Below are 21977 nucleotides of genomic sequence, written 5' to 3'. Positions count from 1 at the left end.
TTTATAAAATTTTATTAAAAAATACTGAAGCATTGTAATTCTGAAAGGTAAAACCAAAATATGGAACTAACGAAATGATATTTCTTACTTCTCAGACTATAACAAAATATCGCCCAGTTGAAGAGTGTTGCAAAGGCTACGCTCAAACAAACGACGGAGAAAAGTGCGTAGCAGTTTGTTCGAAACCTTGTCTCCATGGGTCATGTATAGCACCTGACGTCTGCAAATGTGAAACTGGATATGGCGGACCATCTTGTGATGTCAGTAAGTAACGGGCCACATTTTGTAATCGCTTAATTTTGGACAGAATTTGGTACATATCTGTTCAGATGTGAAAAATATATCTTTTTGCTGTATGAAAATGAGACAAATGTTTTCCCCTTCATAACTGTTACGTTTAATAAGTTTGAATACGCTTATGTAGGTAATCAAAGAGAATACATTCAATTGAATAAATCAATACAATTTATTCATATCTTTTGCATTATCATAAAACAATGTGGTTCTGAGTATTCCTGACCTTCGTCAGCTGCAGTATCCATAAAAAACCATTAAATATTGTACGTTGTGAGACAAAAGCTATAGTATAGTATTTTTCTTGACTTACAGAGGACATTTGGTATTAATAATTCATTATAATATTAAAAAATCAAGAAGCAATGAACGACTTTCTCAACAGTAAAATTTAGCTAGAACACAGGCTTCCTCATTTCCTAATTAACGTAGACAGACATGCATAAACACTGGAACATTCTGATTTGATTACTAGTACAGATCAATCTCGTATTTACGGTAGAATCGCTGCTGTAAAGGAAGATCTTATCCTCCAAATCCTCATAATAACCAATACAACGGGTAAGAAACATTTCTTCTACAGAATGTCCACTGGGTAAGTGGGGTAAAGACTGCCTGGAGACTTGCCACTGCGAGAACGGCGCAAGCTGCGACCCCTACGATGGCAAGTGCACGTGCACTCGCGGCTGGACTGGGGACTACTGTGGGGAGCGATGTCCGCCCAATAGGTACGGCCAAAATTGTGGTGAAGAGTGCCGCTGCCGTAATGGAGGTAGCTGCCATCACATATCTGGCGAGTGTCACTGCGCTCCAGGTTACACCGGCCCACTGTGAGTATCTTTTTTTGTTATGTATTTATTTTAAGTCACTCGACTATCTATTTATATTTCAAATGCGTTGAGTCGACTTTAGCCTCGACTTTAGCATCCTATCACGACTCTCACTTAGTGATTTTGTTTAATTTATACTCGTGAAACCTTCGCTTTAGGCTAAAGCTCTGTACTACTCGAGTAGAACTTTTGACGGAAAAGAGATTAATGCTGAGTACGTTAATTATAAGATGCTGCGAGAATACTAAGGTAAAATGTAATCATACAGTTTTAGATGGGACACCAATTGAGTTTACAAGTTTGCGAGGATTAGTGCTTTATTTGCTTTTAATCATGTTAATTCAGATTTAGACGAAACAATATTGACCAGAGAAAAATGGTCCATTGTGTCATTTTTGATATCTTTTGTTTAACATTACTAGTACTTTGTATTACACATTGACAGTAATAATGTTGAAGAGTATTGACAAATTTTTAGTATTAAGTTATTCTTCAGATCTATGTCTGAGGACAAACCGGTTTGATACAGAATCAATGAAGAAATAAGGATACACTCAAGTGTAAGATGACAAGTAAATAATTAAATCAATAAAACGACATGGCAATGTACGCTCGAGGAATAAAACAGCGTGCCTAAGCACAATTCAATCGAATAAGCATCTGCCTACCTTTTTAATCCCTAGCCTCTTTCGCACGAGCGGATACGCGCTAGTTTCATCAACTGTCGATTGGTATATAGGTTCACGCGTTGACGGAGACGCCACTGCTGAGTCGTGTGCAGAGTAGAGCTTTGTTGTCACTATCGGCTGTCGGCAAATATTTTAAAGTCATTGCCACCAAAAGAAATATATTGCTTGTAAGGCAGTGCAAGAAGAAAGAATTAATTACTTTAATTTTGGAAAATTGCGTTAGAATCTGGGTACATCATAGAACATGGATATGTGATGATGAAAATGTGAATTAGATATTTATTTGCGTAATCATACGATTAAATGATTGCTTTTAGTAAATGAATCTAGCAGAAAATTATTATGATAAATTATTACGGTACGTTATCAAGAGAACAAATATAACTTAGCTAAGATTACCTTTCCATTTACGTATTTTAATAAAGTATCAACGTTTGGTAATGAGTTTAAGTTCGTATGGGTCAAAAGCTCAATTTTATTGTACTATTTCTATTTAAACGTTATAAAACATTTTTCAAATTTAAATTAATTTCAAGTTAATGTAATATTTTGATTATAACTATGATGTGTATGTTACGGTTTTACGATAGATAAGATCATGTTACGTAGAAGGTTGTGTACTAATCCTCGTATGACTATCATAGTCTTTCAAAATTAGGTGATAACTTATGTCTTCATTTGATAAATATCAATCTATGGACTCATTTCTCCGAGTATTTAGTTTTGTTTATCAAAATCTTTTGGATAGAAGTATCAAAATTATACAATCTATGTTAAGGCTCTACAGTTAAGATTCTCAATTCTCAAGTTTTAAACTTTTAAAATTAAATAATTTTTTAAATTATTATTTAGCCTTGTTAAAATTATGAAGGCGTAGTCAATATTATTGCAGAAAAATCAATAACGCTGCTCACGATAATGCTAGCTAAGCTCTGCATTGTCTCTTAATTTGCGTTGAATACAAGTGTTTGTAAAATTAAGTTTGAGTATTGTAAACTGTTGGGCTACCCTAGACTCTGACGTAAGAAGAAAAAGTTGTAATATTTCACATAAAAATAAGCTAGATAGCTTACGAGATTGTAGGATTTATAAAATGGTGATGCACTTATAGATGCGATAATCTTTGCCCGGCTGGAAAACATGGTGACGATTGCCAATCGGAATGTCGTTGTCAAAATGGAGGATCATGCAGTCCAACGACGGGCAAGTGTTTCTGTACCCCAGGATGGATGGTAAATAGTACAAATTTATTCTTTATCAGTTTGATTTCAGAAATTTATAATTGTATATTCCTCTGAAAAATTAATTAAAAATTTTCAAAGTATAACTCAATGTCTTTGGAAAAGTGATTTTCTCGGAAATCCTCTATTAACTTACAGAAACAATTGACGTCTATCAATAACTTTACATAGTACATGGACTAGTAGATTTTTTAATTTGCTTACATTTATTATCAAAAGATAAGGATTAAATTAACTTTTACCAAGTGCTATTTGACTACGAGTTTGTATCTTTACAATTCCACTAATGAGGATATAATAATGATAAAAAACCTTTTTTGACAGCCACGTAAATTTATTGACAGTAAAATTTTGTAACCAAATCGAATAAAAAATTTTAATTGTCAATGGTTATCAAACCCCCGTAGGGTTCGGTCTGTGCCAATAGATGCCCTGAAGGTTTCTGGGGTAAGGAATGCAAAGAAACTTGCGATTGTTACAATGACGCAGGTTGTGATCACATAACTGGAGAGTGCCATTGCAAACCTGGATTTTATGGGGATAAGGTAAGTTTACTATCAACTAACCATATGAATATATGAAAATAAATGAATCAAGTTGACGTGAAACAAACTGTTACAGTGTTTGAAGAGTTGTCCACAAGGTAAATTTGGTCTCAACTGCGAGGGTACCTGCCCCAAGTGTGAAAATGAAGCTCAGTGTTCGAGCATCGATGGTTCATGCATGTGCATGCCAGGCTGGACTGGTGATAGGTGCAACGAACGCATGTGCCAAGATGGTTTTTATGGTCCAGAGTGCTCAAAGGTAACGCTGTTTTTTACTTATTACAACTAGGTTTAATACTAAGTGTATGATAAGGTCAAACAAAACTTTTTTCTTAACTGAGCATAATATCGTCGTTACTGGATACATTTGAATGATTTAAAGACTTTTAAAAAGGATATGCAATTATGTTGATTCTAGATAAGACATTCTATTTTCATTAGCATAGTAACGCTGAACTGGAACGTATTAAAAATTTTCGGGATCATATTCGAAAAATTATATCCATGTATATTATATGTATGGAAATTATTTTAACATGTAAATTGCGGAAAAAGGGTGTCACCCTCTGTGGAACCCGTGTTCAGAATTTTTATCTCATAGTACATGACATTATAAGTAAAATGAGTCCTGTTTCAAGGGTGGTTAAAACAATTTTTTTCAGTACAATAAAGGACAAAAACTAGATATTTTTTGTGGATTTCTTTATCTACATACTATGGGGGCTTAAATAATCTATATTTTATAAGTGGGGCTAGTGTACTATTGGGGCTTAACCCCCTGCCAACATATCTAACATTGGGGGTGCTGTGGAGGGGCATGTGTGTGGGATGCTGTGGGGGTTAGCGGAGGTGTTTGGGGAGTTGAACCCACGTTTTTTTGCGTTAAAATCAGAGTGAAACGAATTGAACTGTCCCTTATTTTGTGAAGAATTTCCGTGAGTAGTAGGGAGAGGAGTAGACAAACACACTTAAACAATTATAACATAGGAAGAAGAGCGCGCGGTGGCTCAGTCGGCTAGGTCGTGGATTGGCACGCGGGAGACCGTGGTTCGATTTCCAGCCAGTGCTACTTTTCGAGCAAGTAACTCTGTGTTTTTTCACATGTGCTTTTTCACCACGCAATGCTCCTCAAGGAGGGCTTAGGCGACTTTCTTGCAGCAAAAGTTGCCTAATATCCCCCTACCCCCTCCTGTAATGGGAGGCCTTCCATCCCTTTCCTTGTTCCTTTCGCAAGTGCTGAGTGCCCATAGTAGGGTTCTTATTAAGGGAGCCGGACGTAGAGCACTATAATATAAAAAAAAAAAAAAAAAAAAAAAAAAAACATAGGAAGAATCTACCTCCGTTAATTCATTCTTACGTGCTTTTTTTTACTTTATCAGCTCGATCGCTGGAATTACTCATGAGCTCATTTATACATCTTTCTACGTTCATACTTACCCACTATTTTGTGTTGTGATGCTGTGACTTCACTTTTCATCTTTTACTTGCTTTTACAAAGCTCTGATGAAGAAAGAGAGATAAAGTTTTCATAAAATTTTAACCAGTTATGCATGGCTATACTACTTAAATGTAAATTTTTAAGGGTTTTAAAAAAAAAACCTTTAACATGAATTACCTTGACCACCTTAAAGATTTTTTTATCATAGAATGTAAAAATAAAAATTACCATGGAATAGTTGTTAATACAAATCTACATAAAATTTCCCCATAAAAAATATCGTTTCAAGGGGCTTTTGAAATGGTACCTTATAAATAGTGTTACATGGTACAATATAATAAATAAAACAACAATTTAAATTTTAATAATTAACGTTGAATAATTTAATCATAATAAATATTGTTTAGTTAGGCCTCCATATTAGTTCCATAGATGGCTTGCTTAATTTCATTTACGAATAAAAACTTGTTTAACATCTATATACGTTTCTGTCTTAAGTGCCATACGTTCCCCACTTATTTCTGTCCCTGTACGTGATGCAAAGTTCTTGAAAAATATTATGAGAAGCATATGAAACCAAAGACTAAGGACTAGAAAAATAAGCAATGTGTATTTTTTTACTCTACTTTTTGTAGGTTTGCGAGTGTGACACCGATAACACCGAGCTGTGCCATCCGTGGACAGGCCAGTGCAGATGCAAGCCCGGTTTGGCCGGGAAAACATGCTCACGACCCTGTCCCTATTACACGTACGGCAATGACTGCCAGAATCGTTGTGACTGCCAGAACGATGCCCAGTGCTCACCCGTCAACGGCACTTGCATCTGCGCTGCTGGCTATCGGGGCGAGCGTTGCGACGAGCTCTGTCCTACCAACACCTTCGGCGAGGACTGTGCACAAAAGTGCGTTTGCCTTCATAGAGCTACCTGCTCACCCGAAGATGGACACTGCAACTGTACTGCAGGTTAGTTAATTGTCTTTTCACCATATGGCCATTTGGGACGACTTTCACAATATGCTCTAGTACCTTTGTTTCGATAATTATACATTCGTGACTTCACACATCAAATAATTTGACATTGTACTAAGAACTAGGGATTTACACGAAAAAAAACAAAATTTTTCGTGGCCTCCATAGCTATATTATCAGTCAGCGTCACTTTAAGTGACGTAGATGAATGACGTGATGACGGACGATTGGTTGGACCACGGTTTTTTAATTGGAGGGCCTTTGATACAAAACTGGGGGACGAACGTCCAGACGTGAGGGACGCGTGAAATTTCATAGACGCGTGTTGCTCTTTGTTCCACTCTATCTCACGTGACTATATTCAATTATATAATTCGAGTTTTTAGTCTCAAAAAATGATGCGAGTCCCAAAATTCTCGCGTATAATGACCAAAAGAAACATTAAAAGAACAATCAAGTTTCTTTTTCTGTAACTATTAATATATTTTATTGGAGTTGCAGAAAAAAATATTTAAACATCTAAACATTTAAGATGTACCTTTTAAGATATTTCCGATGGAAAATTACTCAAGAGGCTTGATAAAAAATCTAAAAACTTTTTTACTGTACTCTGTAATAAACAAATTCATCAATCTTTATTATCGACATCTTAGACAGTACGCATTAAATTAAAATTTGGGGAAAAAAAACTTTTCTATTTCTCTTGATCAATCTAATCTCGTTGTACGGTTTTTCTCTAACACTTTAAAACATGATGTACTTACATGTGAGAATTAGTAACACCAGCTATTAGTTCCTTTAACTATTTCTCGCATTGCATATGCTGTTTTTTTACGTAACTCTGATCGTTGTAGTAATTTAATGAATTGATCAAATATATGTGCATCCATATTCTGAAATACAGTAGAATCTTGCATAACTTATATTCCAATGGAACATTATATAGTACTCAGCGTAGTCACCTTAAAACTTTGTATTGTAGTAGTTGGATGTTACTCGCTCGTAGTCATTGTAAAAATGGACAGTAATAAAGTTTCGAATGTTCCCATGGATGGAAGCGTTCAACACAAATTAATGCGTTCAGAATGGTAAGTCTCAAAAAATATCTTAATGTTGACTCGCTCCAAATAGGCTGGGACGGTGTACACTGCGAGCGTCCTTGCGCCCTTGGTTTCTTCGGAGTCGATTGCAGCGAGAAATGCAAGTGCCTGAACAACGCTGCTTGTGATCCGCAAAATGGTAAGAATTTCCTTCAAGTTACCAAATACTCGTACAGTAAGGGAGAAAAGAAAAATACACGTGTATCGTGTGAGTCAGGAACATGCACGTGCCCACCGGGTTACACGAACGAGCTGTGCGGCAACCGTTGTGAGAGAGGCTTCTTTGGCATTGGATGCTCGCAAGTGTGCGATTGCGATCCCAACAACAGCATTGATTGCGATCCGGTTACCGGACGTTGCATCTGCAAGCCAGAATGGAAAGGTGAGAATAATGTCCTGCTAAGTCCTCTAGTAAAGTTGGTGCCAATAGCCTTCAGAGGGCGTGCATGTCAGACAAGCGAGGGATTTTTGTAACTTTAGTACAACATTTTAATGCCATTGAATTGAACGTAGGGATTCGTTGCGGGACAAAGTGTCCAAACGGTTTGTACGGCGAAGAGTGCCACAACGAGTGCAACTGCAAGAACAACAGCTCGTGCGATCCGAACACTGGTGAGTGTGTATGCGCACGGGGTTGGGAGGGTACAGATTGCTCGCAGCCGTGCAAGAAGGGATGGTATGGAATGCGCTGCAAGGAAAAGTGCCCTGATAAAAATCATGGTAAGTACACAAAGGATTGGACACATCTTGTCAACTGTTGGTCTTTGAAACTTTTGTTTGCACTTACCAATTAGATTTGTTGAAAAAATTTATGTTTCGTAGGGAATGATTATTTTCATGAAGCTATGATTGATTGTACCGTATGTTAGATATACATTAAAAACACATAGAAATCTTAGAATTATTTGATGATAACATGGTAATATTAGATCTTACAGCTTTATGCAGTTTTTGTTTTCAAAGCTTTATCGTTAATTAGACTAATAATACTTGATCGTCGTATCCAATACTAATGCATAAATGTAACTATCTTTGCACGTTCTTGCTTATTTTTCTCAATGTACAAGAAATCATAACTCCTGTATAAGTATTGATATTATTTGTTTTATGATAAAATATTTTTGCAAGCTCTAATCTTGCTCAAGTACCAAATACCTTGATTATTGACGGTGGTTTTAGTTTGATGATAACTTTACTGGTTCTGAATATCAGATGTGTGATTCTTTTACTGATTAGCGCTTATTTAAAAGGGTCTGGATGTTTTAAGGATGTTCATCACATTTAGCGGAGGGAAATTATATAGAGGTAGGGCTAGTATGAGCACGTAGCAAAGTTCCAAATAAAAAAAGAAATTGAAAAAATTCTAAAGACCAGTATCATCTAAAAACTATTTTTTGTGTTATTTACACTGGGTTACGTGTTGAATTGCGTTTTTTTACCACTCAATTACAGTAAGGATATCTATCAACGATGCAGCGAAATCATCTTCATATCTAACGATTTAAGGTCATTACGAACATGATACAAAAGCCAATGAAAAATCACTAGATATGTGTGATCAACATCCTTAAAAGACTAGACAATCATTAGAAAATATAGTTTTATCATGTCGAAGCGTTTACAAAAATAGTGGAATAGGTATAATACAAAAAACGAATTAAAAGAAACAAACCAGGGGGTATAAATGGGTCATGGGACCCACGGTGAGAACGAAGTTTTTTAAACATGACATGAGTACAAAGACACACAATTTCTCAGGTAACAAGGGGGTTGCCAGACCCATAGGAAGAACGAAGCTCTTAAAGAACAAGTACTACATTCATGTAGTTCAGTAAAACAAAAACTTGAAATCGAATAAAAAAAAAAAAAAAAAAAAAATTAGTTCAGTACTCAGGATGGTTGAACTTCATGAGTACTGTATTTATGCACGACCCTCTCACGAACTCAACTATCGTAAGTACTGAACTAAATTTTCTTTTTTTTTTTTATTCGTTTTTCAAGTTTTTGTTTTAGTGAACTACATGAATGCAGTACTTATTTTATAGAGCTTCGTTCTTCCTATGGGTCTGGCGACCCCCTTGTTACCTGAGAAATTGTGTTTCTTTGTACTCATGTCATGTTTAAAGAACTTCGTTCTTACCGTGGGTCCCATGATCCATTAATACCCCCTGGTTTGTTTCTTTTAATTTGTTTATTTTCTTTATTTTTTTTTTTTTTTTCATTTCTTGTTTTATTTTTTTTCATATTTCATTTCATTATTTTGTTATTTATTATTTTATTTCATTATTTTTTCATATTTTATTTCATTACTTTTTTTTAATTTTTTTTCATATTTCATTTCATTGTTTTTTCATATGTTATTTCATTATTTTTTCATATTTTATTTTATTACTTTTTTTTATTTTCTTGTATTTCCTTTATTTCACTTTTTTTTTTATTTTTCTATTCAATCTTTTTTTTTCATTCCTTTTTTTATTTCATTTTTTTTTTATTCCATTGTATTCATGTCTTTTTTTAATTTCATTTCATTTTATTTCCATATTATTTATAACAGTTATTATTAGCATTACTGTAATGCCAAAAAAACATAAGGTTTAAAAAAAATCGGTCGGTATTTTATGCATCAAATGCATAAAATACAAATATTTATTGCGTAATAACGCGCCTTAATTTATTTAATCTACATAACCATATTTATGCTAATTAAATTTTTGTTTTTTTAGATTTATTACTCCGAAAACAAATACATAATTTATCATTAATTAAATGTATTATTAGTGAATACATATGAAAATGGAATATTATAGTTACGAACCACACGATAAGTACAACATAGTCGGCAGCGCTTATAACAGAGTGTGTAAGGTACTCGATTCGTAAGCGGGAAGGTCGAGGGTTCAATTCTCTTTATTGGAAAGTGTTTTTTCTTTGTTCTTTTTTTTAAAGAATTGTAAAAGAAAAAAATTCAAAGTGAAATAAAAATTATTGTGGGAAAATAAGATTAAAATTGATTTAAAAATTAATTGCTTGGGAGTGTGAAGGGGAATAATGGACAGAGGTGTGCAGGAGAGTAGTGCGGCACGGTTGGCTGATACATGGTGGGGTGAGGGGAAGTGTGTACGGAACTGTAGGTGAAGGGAACGGGGTAAGGAGGGAAACTTGCGAGGAAGAGACTTCCGGTAAGCCACTTCCGTTTTATCAAATCTGTCGGTTTTTAAATTTCAGCCCCCCGAGTACGTGACATCAAGAACTTCGTTCTAACAATATATTTTTTGATCAACACAACGACACTCAATTATAGAAATCGAAAAAAGTTACACTAACGATGTACCAATGTCATTCGACGTACCATTTCAGGTAACGTAACATGCGACCACGTGACGGGACAGTACGTCTGTCGCGCGGGCTACGTCGGTATGACGTGCGAGCACCCGTGCCCTGCGAACCGCTGGGGCCAAAACTGCGACGAATACTGCGACTGCAAGAATGGCGCAGAGTGCCACCACGTGACCGGGGTCTGTCAGTGTCTGCCCGGCTGGCAGGGCGAGCACTGCCAGTTTCGCTGCCCCGAGGGCACCTACGGGGTCAACTGCACCCAGCACTGCAAGTGCCTCAACGGTGGCAAGTGCCGGGCGAACGATGGCTACTGCAGGTGTGCACCAGGCTGGACTGGTACCCGGTGCACAGAAAGTAAGCCCTCCGATGTCATTAGCTTCAAAACCGGTGACTTTTGAACGGCTCTTAGTGGCCTGGCTTGTTTGACTGCTACGCTGAGCTAACTTCGCTCTTATTTCATTGGCTGGCTTAGTAACTATGACCATGTCTGCATGCCACCTGGGGCTTGAGTCTAATATTAATATATTAACTTTGTCTATGAAACTAACGTGCGATTACTAACGTTCTTATAGTTTTTGAAATTATTTTATTTTTTTAACCATTGTTGAGCTCAGTATTATTGTTTAGTATTGAATTAGTCATCGATTAGTAACTTTACTTTTTGATTCTTGCTCTTAATTCATTCTAATACGATTGTATGATGTGTTTCAACTACAAAAGTGGTTAATCTTCATCACAATTGTTCTTTTATCATAGTATTCATACATTAATAAACAATTTTTAAGATACTTTGTGATAAAATTCTAGCAAATTCTTGAGAGACGAATATTATCAAAAAGTTAAAATTAAAAAAAAAAAAAGAAATTTTTTTTAATAAATAACAAACCTTGTAACGTTGAAAATTTTGATGTCTATGCCTGTAATTTGAATAAGAGAAAACCTCTAGTCTGTAAATTGCAGGTACAATGAGTTAATCGTTTCTCTTGTGATGTGTATATAATATCTTGAAAAAAGAAGAGAAAGGTATAAAGTATTGTTACAAATGTTAATTATATTCGAGTAAATGCTAAGTTCTTAGCTAGACGTAGTCATAAAATTTTTATTAACACATAACTATGTGGATTTACTTAACAATGTTCTCTAATTTATTTTAACCCTGCATGGAATAACAATATTTGAGTAGATTCTTTAGTTTTTGAGTAAGGACATGTATAAAAAGAATACCGTCTTATCATCTCGTATGTAATAATCTGGCTATTATATGTATAAGGTAAGACTAACTTTAATCAGTTTATATTTTTTTATTGTACTTTTCCAATGTGCACATCATTCAATTGATTAATATAGTCATCCTCTACTACCATTGTGTGGAAGGTGTTAATTTTAAGCCCGACTAGTAGCTTCACCCACCACCTATCATCTGAATAAACCTATGGCCTCTGTCTCAACTTTCCTCAACATCTCTTCATCCACTCTAGAACCTATAGCCCAGTAGCCCTTACTCTGACCTTATAAACTGGCTCTGCTCCCAGTTACCAATTAAACGTTTCTCAGATTTTTAAACATGTTTTTGGGAAAGGATCGATGCTTGATTTTACTGTACAAAAACAAAGCTTGGTGCTCTATTTTCAAATTTACTTGAACACGTTGTACTTTACAATATGAAAAAACTAATAAAATACGATTTAAGTAAGAACACCTTCAGTTTATTCTGTACTTCCTGAAATATTAGCACTTTTAACACTAATACAAAAACTTAATACATTTCGTACATTTTTTCGCAAATTTTAGAAACTTTATTAACATTGCGATTATTCAAGCATGCGTGACAAACATAATATATAAGTTTATATTTTTTTAATTTTAGAAGTAGTCAGCTGACTAACTTATTTCATAATTAAGTATGTGTATGGTAGAATTGCTAAACTATTTCTATATGCCTAAGTTTAATGGTTATTGGTACGTATGCAGCATTGGCTTACTTGAATTCATTGAAGAGTTTGAAAAAATGTACCCAAGATGAACTTCCAAAAGAAGTATTACAAGTGGAAAAACGGAAAGCGTATCTTGAAAAAAGTTTGTCAGCATTGCTCTATCACATCTAAATTTTTTATGTTTTTTTATACGGGGATTTAGTGTTTCAGCAATAAATGTTAGAGCATGACAAATGTTTTGCATGAACAAATTTCTCTTACTAAAAAAATAATTATGACGTAATTAAACAATTCGGCTTTCTAATTCATACACATCGATATAAAATACATTTATCTCATGCTGTGCTGGTCTATGCTATTTTAATCTCCATCATAGTTCTATTTATGTACAAATAAAGAAGACTCTTTAATGTACGGTGAAATTTTTTCAAACTCTGCTAAAAAATACCACGTCAATATTATCCATAAGTAATTGTGTTATTTGTATTCCAGTTTGTCCAGAAGGATACTACGGTGACCATTGTATGGAGCCATGCGAGTGCAAAAATGAATTTTTCACTTGCCACCCCGCAGAAGGTTGCATCTGCAAACATGGCTACACAGGTAAAAAAAAATAATCGATAAAACTTCAAACCTGTTTTTAGTATTATCTCACTGATTTACTGTCATTAAAGGTCCAGACTGCACTGAAGAGCTGTACTCACGTAACGTTCAGCAAAAGGACGAAGCGGGCTACGGTGGTGTGGTTGGTGGTATTTTCGCCAGCATCATGGGCATAGCAATATTCTGCGCAGCCTGGATGTACCACAGAAAGCGCGTTGCTAATCTTAAAATGGAAATTGCGCAAGTGCAATACATAGCCGAGCCAGTCACACCTCCAGGTATGGGAACCAGCATGAATCTTTAATTAACCTTCCGTTGTAAAAGTCCACATAGATTTCAAGTGGAACGTAGAATATTATTAAAAAATTCTACATGGAAAACAATATGAAACAATCGTTACAGCCAAAGTCCACTTGTAATCTCACTTAAACTGATTATTTCTTAGTTAATTCCACATGAACCGTTTTTTCAAGGAGAGTTTCACGTGGAAAAAACTGCTCATTAATTTTTCACGACGAATTTCACGTGAAATTTCCTCAACTTTAACGTTTTATGTGAAATTTACGTGGGTGGTATTCGTAAAGTCCTACGTTGACTTTTTCAACCGAGTCGCTTCTCTGTAAAAAGTTCCACGAGGAAACAACACTTAAAATCGATTTTATATCATTTTCCAGATCGTAATCAGTTTGATAACCCTGTGTATTCGTATCAAGGAAATTCAAGAAACGATGACGGTACGGATACACTTCTTAACAATGTACAAATCAGGAATATGTTAACTAGAAAAAACGTAAACAGTGAGAAAACTAAATTAGGTCTCGGTTTTTGTACAGACGATGACGAGGATAGCTGTAAAGGTACAGAGAAGCACTTCTTAAAATTAAGCATAAAATCATTTTTTTCTGCGATTGCTCAACATTACCATTATAAATGTTTCATCGCTATTCAATATTAACACTCTTGTCATGATTTTTCATTGCTGACGCAGTTCGGATTTGGGTAAATATGCAAGGTATACCAATGGCATATACTCAGTAGTTATAACATAAATTGAAACTTGTTGGTTCCAAACACTTAGGTAGTTAGAATAATTAAAGGAAATTTAGACTATTTAAAGAAGTAACACATTTTTTAAGGTAGAAAGATAATTTTTCCCTATCTGATCCTAAAAATAATACAATGTATTAACACCCGGGTTTTAGGAATCGACACCTTGACTTTGATATATTGATAAACCACATTCTACTCACAAAAACAAACAATGGCTTTAGCATTACACATGGTATAAATTGTACATGCTTAAATGGTACCCACAATTCATAATCCAATCAACACACAAATGAAGCTCCATCAGCTTAAAAAGCAGTTTACTTAGTTCCACATAGAATCTAATGGAATTCCTAATTGTCACAGGTGAGCATGGATTACAATACAACCACTTGGCCCTACTAAAAAACCGAGACGCTGATCTAGGTAACCCTAAGATGAATGTGTACCACAGCATCGATGAGATGGACAAGAAAAACTCCGAGCACGTCTACGACGAAATAAAACAGAACAATTCCGATCTGGAGTACGACCATCTGGACTACACGAGAGCTCAGAGCGACCGGAAGCCCCATTACCAGCGCATGGCCAACAGCTTAGGATCGAGCTATCGTGACTCTGGGTGTGGGCCTAGCAGGGCCTCTACGTCCTCACACAACAATCACGATGCTGAGCTTACCAAAAGATAAAAAATGCAAAATAAGGATTCCAATGTCCTCGTATTTTTCTTGACTGTTTGTCTTCTGTGACCGTCCCTTCCGTTTGAGGTAGAGCTTATTCAAGCACGCCTTTGATCTTAGTTCATCGTATCAGCATCAACCTCAAGTGATACATCCCTGTTTCGTTGGGCACTATGACATTCGTATGTACAATTTTTGCGAAAGACTGTCTTTTTATTTTATTTTAAGAAGTTATTATAATTGTATGGTGTTTCGAAGGTTGGAACGAAGGTAAGGAAATTAAGTCTTCGCATTTTTTTGCAACTTACCGATGTGTTCATCTTTGTGTAGCTTTCGATGAATTTTACTTATATTCGTAAGAAGTTTTTGTACGAAAATCAACCTTTAAATTTTTTATGTATTTTTTTGTATTCGATTTAAACATTATATTCTGTCCTACATTGACATAGTGTCACGTAATTCAAATGTTTTATAGAATAAATTATATCCTACATCGACGTAGTGTAATGTAATTCAAATGTTTTTATAGAATCTGCTCTGGTATGCAGGTTTAGTGAGCGTGAAGTTATGAACTAAGAGCATATCCATACGTAAATTACGGCATATCTATATTTTTGTTGGACACTTTTAAAATGTTTAAGTAATGTTTAGAAGTAAATCTAATGAATTACAAATTGAGAAAAATCATATCGAAGCCATTTTTTAAATGAATATTTGTGAATGTTGAAATTTTAAAACCCAAACAATGAAAAATTTTCAAAACATATTTTAAATCGAACTCATTTGATGGCAATATCATGAGTGCAAGCTTACATTGAAATATTGATGCGGACAAAGTTCCATTACTTGTTAATTTTTGGATAGTGTATCCATGTAAATATATTTTTATCTACGATTAGTCATATAACGTTGAATATATATAACGTGTATTAAGTGACACGATATTTGCGTAGCACGCAAGTATTTGTCGAGAGATTTGTAAATTTGTTTGTGTGTACACGTATACTGTTACACTATTTAAATATTTTCTGAACCTACTGTAAATATTTCAAAGAGGTAAAAAAAAAAAAAAAAAAAAAAAAAAAAAAAAAAAACGATCAAAGTGCCAGTACTGTCAGGAAATGACAAATTACAAAAGTTTTTAGGATTCAATGCATTTTTAACTGTACATAAATTTAATATATTCAACCTCACTGTACAGCAACATAAATCATGAAGTAAATGGCCACAGTCCATTGAACAAAATATAAATGACGCTCGATTAAATTTAGTCGCTTACGTTACGTTACACTTTTGGCTTATTTTGCTATGGTAAAAAACCATTCGGCTCTGGCATCATTCAAATTCAGGAGTTTGTTATCATAATTGTTGTATTTGTAGTTTCGTATAAGCAGTTATCTATTTTACTCTGTGCCTTGTTTTAGAACCGGACAAATACATACAATATTTAACATTTTTAGGATTTTAGTGGTTTTGACATCCAGCATTGTTGTTCTTTTATAACTTGAAATTCATAATGCATCGAATCCTTAAAATCTTATAGTTCTGTTCTTTTCTGACATTATTTGGTGTCTACGTACTTGTATGCAGTGAACACATGTTTATCTATTATTCAACGTCTATTTGTGTTTTTTATTTCTAAACTTCATATTCCCGGCATTGAAACATGTTACCCCATCAAACACTAAACAGATTTTTACAAGAATACGCATTTTTACAATGACAGTTTGAATTATAATAAAACAAAAAATGTGAAGTTATAGCAGTACAGTGTTCAAATATATTGCGCGTCTGTGATAAAATGAGAAATGCAAACGAAGTAAAGGAGACTTTCATGGTTGCGCATAAGGCCTTAATGTATGTAAAAAAAGATGTACAGTGCACTCCCTATACGTTAAGCTAAGCGTACATTAGCAGATAAACGCATATAGGTAGGTTTATATTTATATGCTACAATGAATAATTTTTTTCGAAAAAATTGTATACGCTGTGTCTGACTTTAAAGAAATTGAGAGCCAATAAATCATCTATAAATTTATGTATGAGTTGTATCATTTCAGTTTTTCTTGTTTTTAGACTTTTACTACATCTTTCTAATACTTCACCCCAACTTCCAAATAATTATTTTTCCGCCCTCGGGAGGTTTTGGGAGGCTGGTACTTCTTCGGGCAAAAAAGCAGTTTTCCGATACTCGTTCGAAAAGTCTCATTAACGAACCTCGTTACGGACCTCGCCTTCGGCTCGGGCCGCAAACCTCTCGGTTCGCAAACAAAGACTTTTCAAACTCGAAGAAAAACTACTATTTTCTCCTTTCAGGCAGAAAGTGAGGGCCACAAGTACTTTCAGTGCCTTTTTTACGTGCGGAAAGTTAAACATTGCGGCCTTAGGGGAAACAGTACATTCCTGCCCGCAAATAAGAAAAATGAATAAGTTTTGTAATTCGTGCCACACATATTTGGTATAAAATTTCTTACGAAAAATTAAAAAATATTTCCATGCGGGCGTATCAACAATGTTGGCTTTTGATAAGACATCTAATTTTTACCCATAGCGATTAACGCTGAGTTTCAAAAAAGGGCAGCATATGCTCGGTTGCCTTTTCTATGTTCCATTTATAACTATATGCACTCAGTCACGCGTACAGAAAAAGAACGAATTTGTACAAAAAATAAAATACTATAAATAGTTAATTTTGTGTTATATACGTTCAATTAGTTTAAGTGTAAAAAAAATGTTGCATCAAACACATATACATGTTGGGATTTTTTATATACCACTGAATAGCCAATAAATTAATTACGGAGTAGATTTAGTTCTTACAAGGAATAATCCTAGCATAATGTTGCCCTCTGGTGGTCATTTCTTTTATAATGATACCCTTATTTTATCAAGTTAATTTTTGTTGTTTAAAAAACGGTTTTAAAATTTTTTCTAAAAAAACGAGCATTTGGTTTCTTAGAGCGAGGGGGGTGAGGGGCTCCGTCCCCTGGACCCCGCACAACCTTTGATGCGAACCTTCGTTTAGAAACAATAAGTTTATACTTTTATTCGAAAAACTTCCTACCTTCCCGATTACATAGTTAATTTTAAGTATTACTTGTATTTTTTCTCTCTTTTTTTTATAAAGTAGTGTTAATTTTTTTGTCAGGGCTTAATTATTTTTTATGAATGAATTAAAAATTACATTTTTATACATTTTTTCATCTTGATTAATTATTTCTACATCTGTTTAAAATGTTTCATTATGATATAATATTGTAAGAATCCTAATTATTTATTTAAAAAAGTAAGCTTTTTATTCATTAAATGAACGTATTCATAAATATTTTTATAATTTAAATTCTAAGGATACTTTTTAACTAACCAGATAGTTATTACAACCTCACTTTGCACCCTTAAAGAAAAAAATAGGGTACGTGACTCGGGTGGAGGCCTTCGTTGTAGGGCCAAAAGTACTCAGTGGACAAAAAGTGCGCCCGTGAGCGGGAAGTAGCACTTTCGGCCCTGGTGGTGCAATATACTGTTCATTTTTTGTTCGTATACATAAAAATACAACGAATAAAAACTTGTATTAGTAGTATAGTCCCTAAATATAATACGAGGTGTTATATCTAACAAATAGCAGAAATTATGAGACATATCTCCATATTTTTCCACCGCATAAAACAAGAATGGGTTTCCTTAAAAAATAGTAAAAATTATGAATTTTGAAAATGTCATGGTTATTTATTACATAAATTTTCATATAATTTACATGAACTGTTTTCATTACTTATGTGTATACATATATAAGTATTTTTTGATATGCATGTATTTTTATTTGTCATTTAACTACCTATAATTATTTATCATACGTACATATATGCATTAAACTAACATCACAATCCTGCTTGATTTTAACATAGTGGCAGTACTATATTTCTTCTTAATTCTACAGTATCAATTAAAAGTTATAAGTGTCACTTTAAATTAGAGAGACAAATTTATTGTTTATACTTGATGTACATGCAAAGTTTATATCCCTAAATGACTTGTACTATTATTCATAACAGAGAGTTAACCGTAAGGTCGACGTAGACATGGATGGAAGAACATGTCAAATTCCTAATTTTTGGCAGTATCAAACACAAGTTACTGATTTATCTTTCGTGAATTTTTTTTTAGTGCAGTAATAGTAAAAGTAACGTCTACAATATTTATAAAAATATAACTAATTTTGTCAATAATACGTATTTTCTTAGTATAGTCAAAGGTGTAGTTCTAAGAGATCGATGTAATTATACATTAGCTATGAACCTAATATGATGTTATGAATATTCCAAACAAATGTTGTTATAAATTGCATTTATTTTTATACTTATACTAAATATCTTTATAATTATACTAAAACAAAAAAAACTTTATTGTTGAATAGTTAGAGTTCTTATAATTAAGTATTTGTAATGACATCAATTATCATATTATTATATCAATGCTCCTCATTATACGGCATTTGTCTACGTTATTTTGTGAGCCGAAAGTTTGAAAGAAGCAATTTTACAGCAATACCCACATCATCAAACGAGTACATTTTACCTACAGTTATTTCTACCCACTTATTGTGATGGAAATTAAAAATTGTTACAGATCATATTCACACTATTTGCCATCCAATCTAAAGTTATTTTCTACCTCTACGTCGCATTAACTTTGAACTTAGTATGTGTAAGAGACTTCGCAGGCGATCAGAACAAATCGACAATAAATAATCCTAACTTTGTTTAAATACATATGTAAATTGTATTTCGGATGATCCAAGAATGGATGATGATTACTATGAAAAGTGACAATGAGCAAAATCGAAAGCGATCAGTGGGAAGGTTTTCTTCCATCCACCTCGTATGGAAAAACAAACAAGACCAATCGAAGACCGGTGCTCCATACGGCCCCCGTATATAAAGAGGGGCCATCCATTAGTCAGTCCTCGCATGGCACGTAGCCGCTCGATTAGCGAATCAGGGAATTCTCGTACAATCATATCCTCGACGAGTCGAGCTCGTCCTCGTCCTCGCCGCCGATCAGCTCCTCGCTCTCCGGCCTGTTGTAGGCGTAGTACGTGGCAGCGAACCCGCTTTTCGCAATCGTGTCGTCCGTCCGGAAGCGCACCAGCAGAGCTTCGTTTATCGAGATGATATCCGTCGTGTTCTATCGACATACATTTTTTTGTAATTTTATTTTGATTTGAGGACTTTAATTTCTGGGGCTTAAACATTAGAATGGAGCTTTTTTTGTAACTTATTAGTCCATAACGTCATAGAACAACATTGGTGGGTTCAAAGTTATCTTTCTGAGCCAACAAGAAAGATGGAGTTTCATGTGCACAAGTGTACCTTCCATCGCACAAAATTGAGAAATACATGCTTACTCATTTAACAATGCTAATAGAGGTACTTCTAAAATGATTTCTTGGTTCTTGTGGATTTTTTGGTGTATTACACTTTTAAATTTGGTTGGGGCTTTTGTTTTAAGCACGAGCTTAAGTTATAACTCTGCAAGTCATTCTTTCATGGAATTAATAGTAATTTTTTTTTTTTAATTTTCCGCTTTCTTGTAAAACTCAAACAAAGTCAATGCCCGCCTCTATACATGAGTGCATATATCTGCGTAAATTTGCATAAGTAGCCGTATCTCAAGCGCTCTCTTAACCTTTGCGTATTGAGCTAAAAGTTTTTAATTTAATCCTCCCAAGATAATGTTTACCAAAGTACCGCTTTAACCAGGCTTTTTTTATTTTTCGATTCCACAAAAAAATTATTGAGCCAGTTGTAAGATGTTTCAAATTTTAGTTAGCTATTTTATGCGTTTTTAATGTGGGGATAAAAAAGTTTTTCGTCAAAATCTACACAACTATTGGTATGATTCTAATTTTTTAATAAATGGCAAAAAAACGTACATCTATTCTTACAATGAAATCAACCAATAAAAATTTTATGATGAAACTTTTAACTTCCGAGAGAATTACATACGTTGGGTATATTTTGTTAATACAAATAACCTTGATTTTTTAATAGATTTTAAAAAAATTTAATTGCAATACTTTGTAGCAATGATCGAAAGAAATTAAATTAGAAAAATGTGAGCATGTCAAGAGTGAAAACGTTAAGGAAAATTTTTTTGTCCAACAAAAAAAAATCAGATGAAAAATACTTAGATGACTCTATGTGATCAGTAATAAAACAAGCTTGTATGTATTCAAAACTAAAGGTCAACCCTTTCTATTGCATTAAAAGTTTTACCTTATTTAATAACTTTTATTTAATACAATTTATCCAATGCTATAGTGAACCTGCAGAGAACCATTTATTTTTCATGTTTGTTTAATTTTTTAAAACTATTTATAAATTAAAAAATAATTATTTTAAGTTTTCCAACGCTAACTGTAAGATTGAGTGAATTCACATTCGTACACGCTTATATGTTTAAAAAATGAAAAGAATGACTTTCAATTTTTGGATGGAATAATTTTTTCCTTATTTGAATTTTTTTTTATTTGAACGTTTATTACGCACTCAGTATGAAAAATAGAGTTTGCTCCTATTATTCTTTTAAGAAAAAAAATAACATTCTTCAATGTCATAATATGTCACATTTTCGAATAAATGTATGTAAAAGGAGAAAATACTTTTTTTCATCATATTTTTCAAATACGTGATAAGATTGTATAATGTTTTATATTTCATCAAAAATTCTTTTATCAACCAAAACGAGCAATATTAAAAATAAGTTTTCTTTTAACGAATACGGTTTTCAAGTATATGATTTTCTACTATTCACACCAATTCATGATGATCAGATAAGTAAACAGATAGTTTTTATATACGATACGATATTAGCTAAAAACAAGAAATTATCATTTCAAAAGATGATACAAAGATGAATAAAATACATTTATTCAATGGAAAAAAGATATAGTAGTTAAAAATCTCACCGAACTTCCACAAAGCCTCCCGTAACTGGGGCTCGACGTATCCAGTCCTGAATGAACTTCAACCCAATCATAACTGCAATCAGTTTCGTCTTCCAGATTGAACGATAGGAAATTAAGGTGAACATTTTTGCCGGGTGGCGCTTCAATGGTCCAATCACAGTCCATCCTGTGATCGTAATCTTGACTACCATAGCGAGCATGAGAATAAAAGTACCTTACACGATCCGTTGCCGTCAAATGACCACCACATGCTGCAAGATTAAACATAAAATTTTTACTATTTTCATCACTTTGTTTTTTTTTT

General features: G+C 33.9%; 2 protein-coding genes across 7 annotated transcripts in view; one reads left to right on the top strand and one right to left on the bottom strand.

The window, feature by feature from the left end:
• drpr (multiple EGF like domains draper) overlaps positions 1-16744 on the top strand; it is a 37132-nt gene extending 20388 nt beyond the window's left edge. Inside the window, exons 4-17 of one of the 4 annotated variants that reach the window (XM_089590902.1) lie at positions 96-264; positions 878-1124; positions 2925-3045; positions 3462-3599; positions 3676-3858; positions 5673-6000; positions 7138-7245; positions 7324-7488; positions 7620-7826; positions 10464-10796; positions 12869-12979; positions 13051-13257; positions 13654-13713; positions 14393-16744. In XM_089590902.1, coding sequence (XP_089447028.1) covers positions 96-264; positions 878-1124; positions 2925-3045; positions 3462-3599; positions 3676-3858; positions 5673-6000; positions 7138-7245; positions 7324-7488; positions 7620-7826; positions 10464-10796; positions 12869-12979; positions 13051-13257; positions 13654-13713; positions 14393-14715 — 2700 coding nt within the window. In that variant the 3' untranslated portion in view covers positions 14716-16744. Of the gene's footprint in view, positions 1-95; positions 265-877; positions 1125-2924; positions 3046-3461; positions 3600-3675; positions 3859-5672; positions 6001-7137; positions 7246-7323; positions 7489-7619; positions 7827-10463; positions 10797-12868; positions 12980-13050; positions 13258-13653; positions 13837-14392 lie in introns of all 4 variants that reach the window. The other 3 variants (XM_014358603.2, XM_089590903.1, XM_014358604.2) reach the window with 3 other exon arrangements.
• A 1692-nt stretch (positions 16745-18436) lies between these two features.
• tok (tolloid-like protein 1 tolkin) overlaps positions 18437-21977 on the bottom strand; it is a 57014-nt gene continuing 53473 nt past the window's right edge. For all 3 annotated transcript variants that reach the window (XM_089591314.1, XM_089591313.1, XM_089591315.1), the window contains 2 exons: positions 21674-21924; positions 18437-19890 (listed from right to left, as the gene is read on the bottom strand). In XM_089591314.1, coding sequence (XP_089447440.1) covers positions 19720-19890; positions 21674-21924 — 422 coding nt within the window. In that variant the 3' untranslated portion in view covers positions 18437-19719. The remainder of the gene's footprint in view (positions 19891-21673; positions 21925-21977) is intronic.

This window comes from Copidosoma floridanum, unplaced genomic scaffold (genome assembly GCF_036245765.1).
Source record: "Copidosoma floridanum isolate Cflo_tuat_1 unplaced genomic scaffold, Cflo_Japanese_pri ptg000013l, whole genome shotgun sequence".
NCBI lineage: Eukaryota > Metazoa > Arthropoda > Insecta > Hymenoptera > Encyrtidae > Copidosoma > Copidosoma floridanum.
This window is presented reverse-complemented; position numbering and strand designations above follow the sequence as displayed.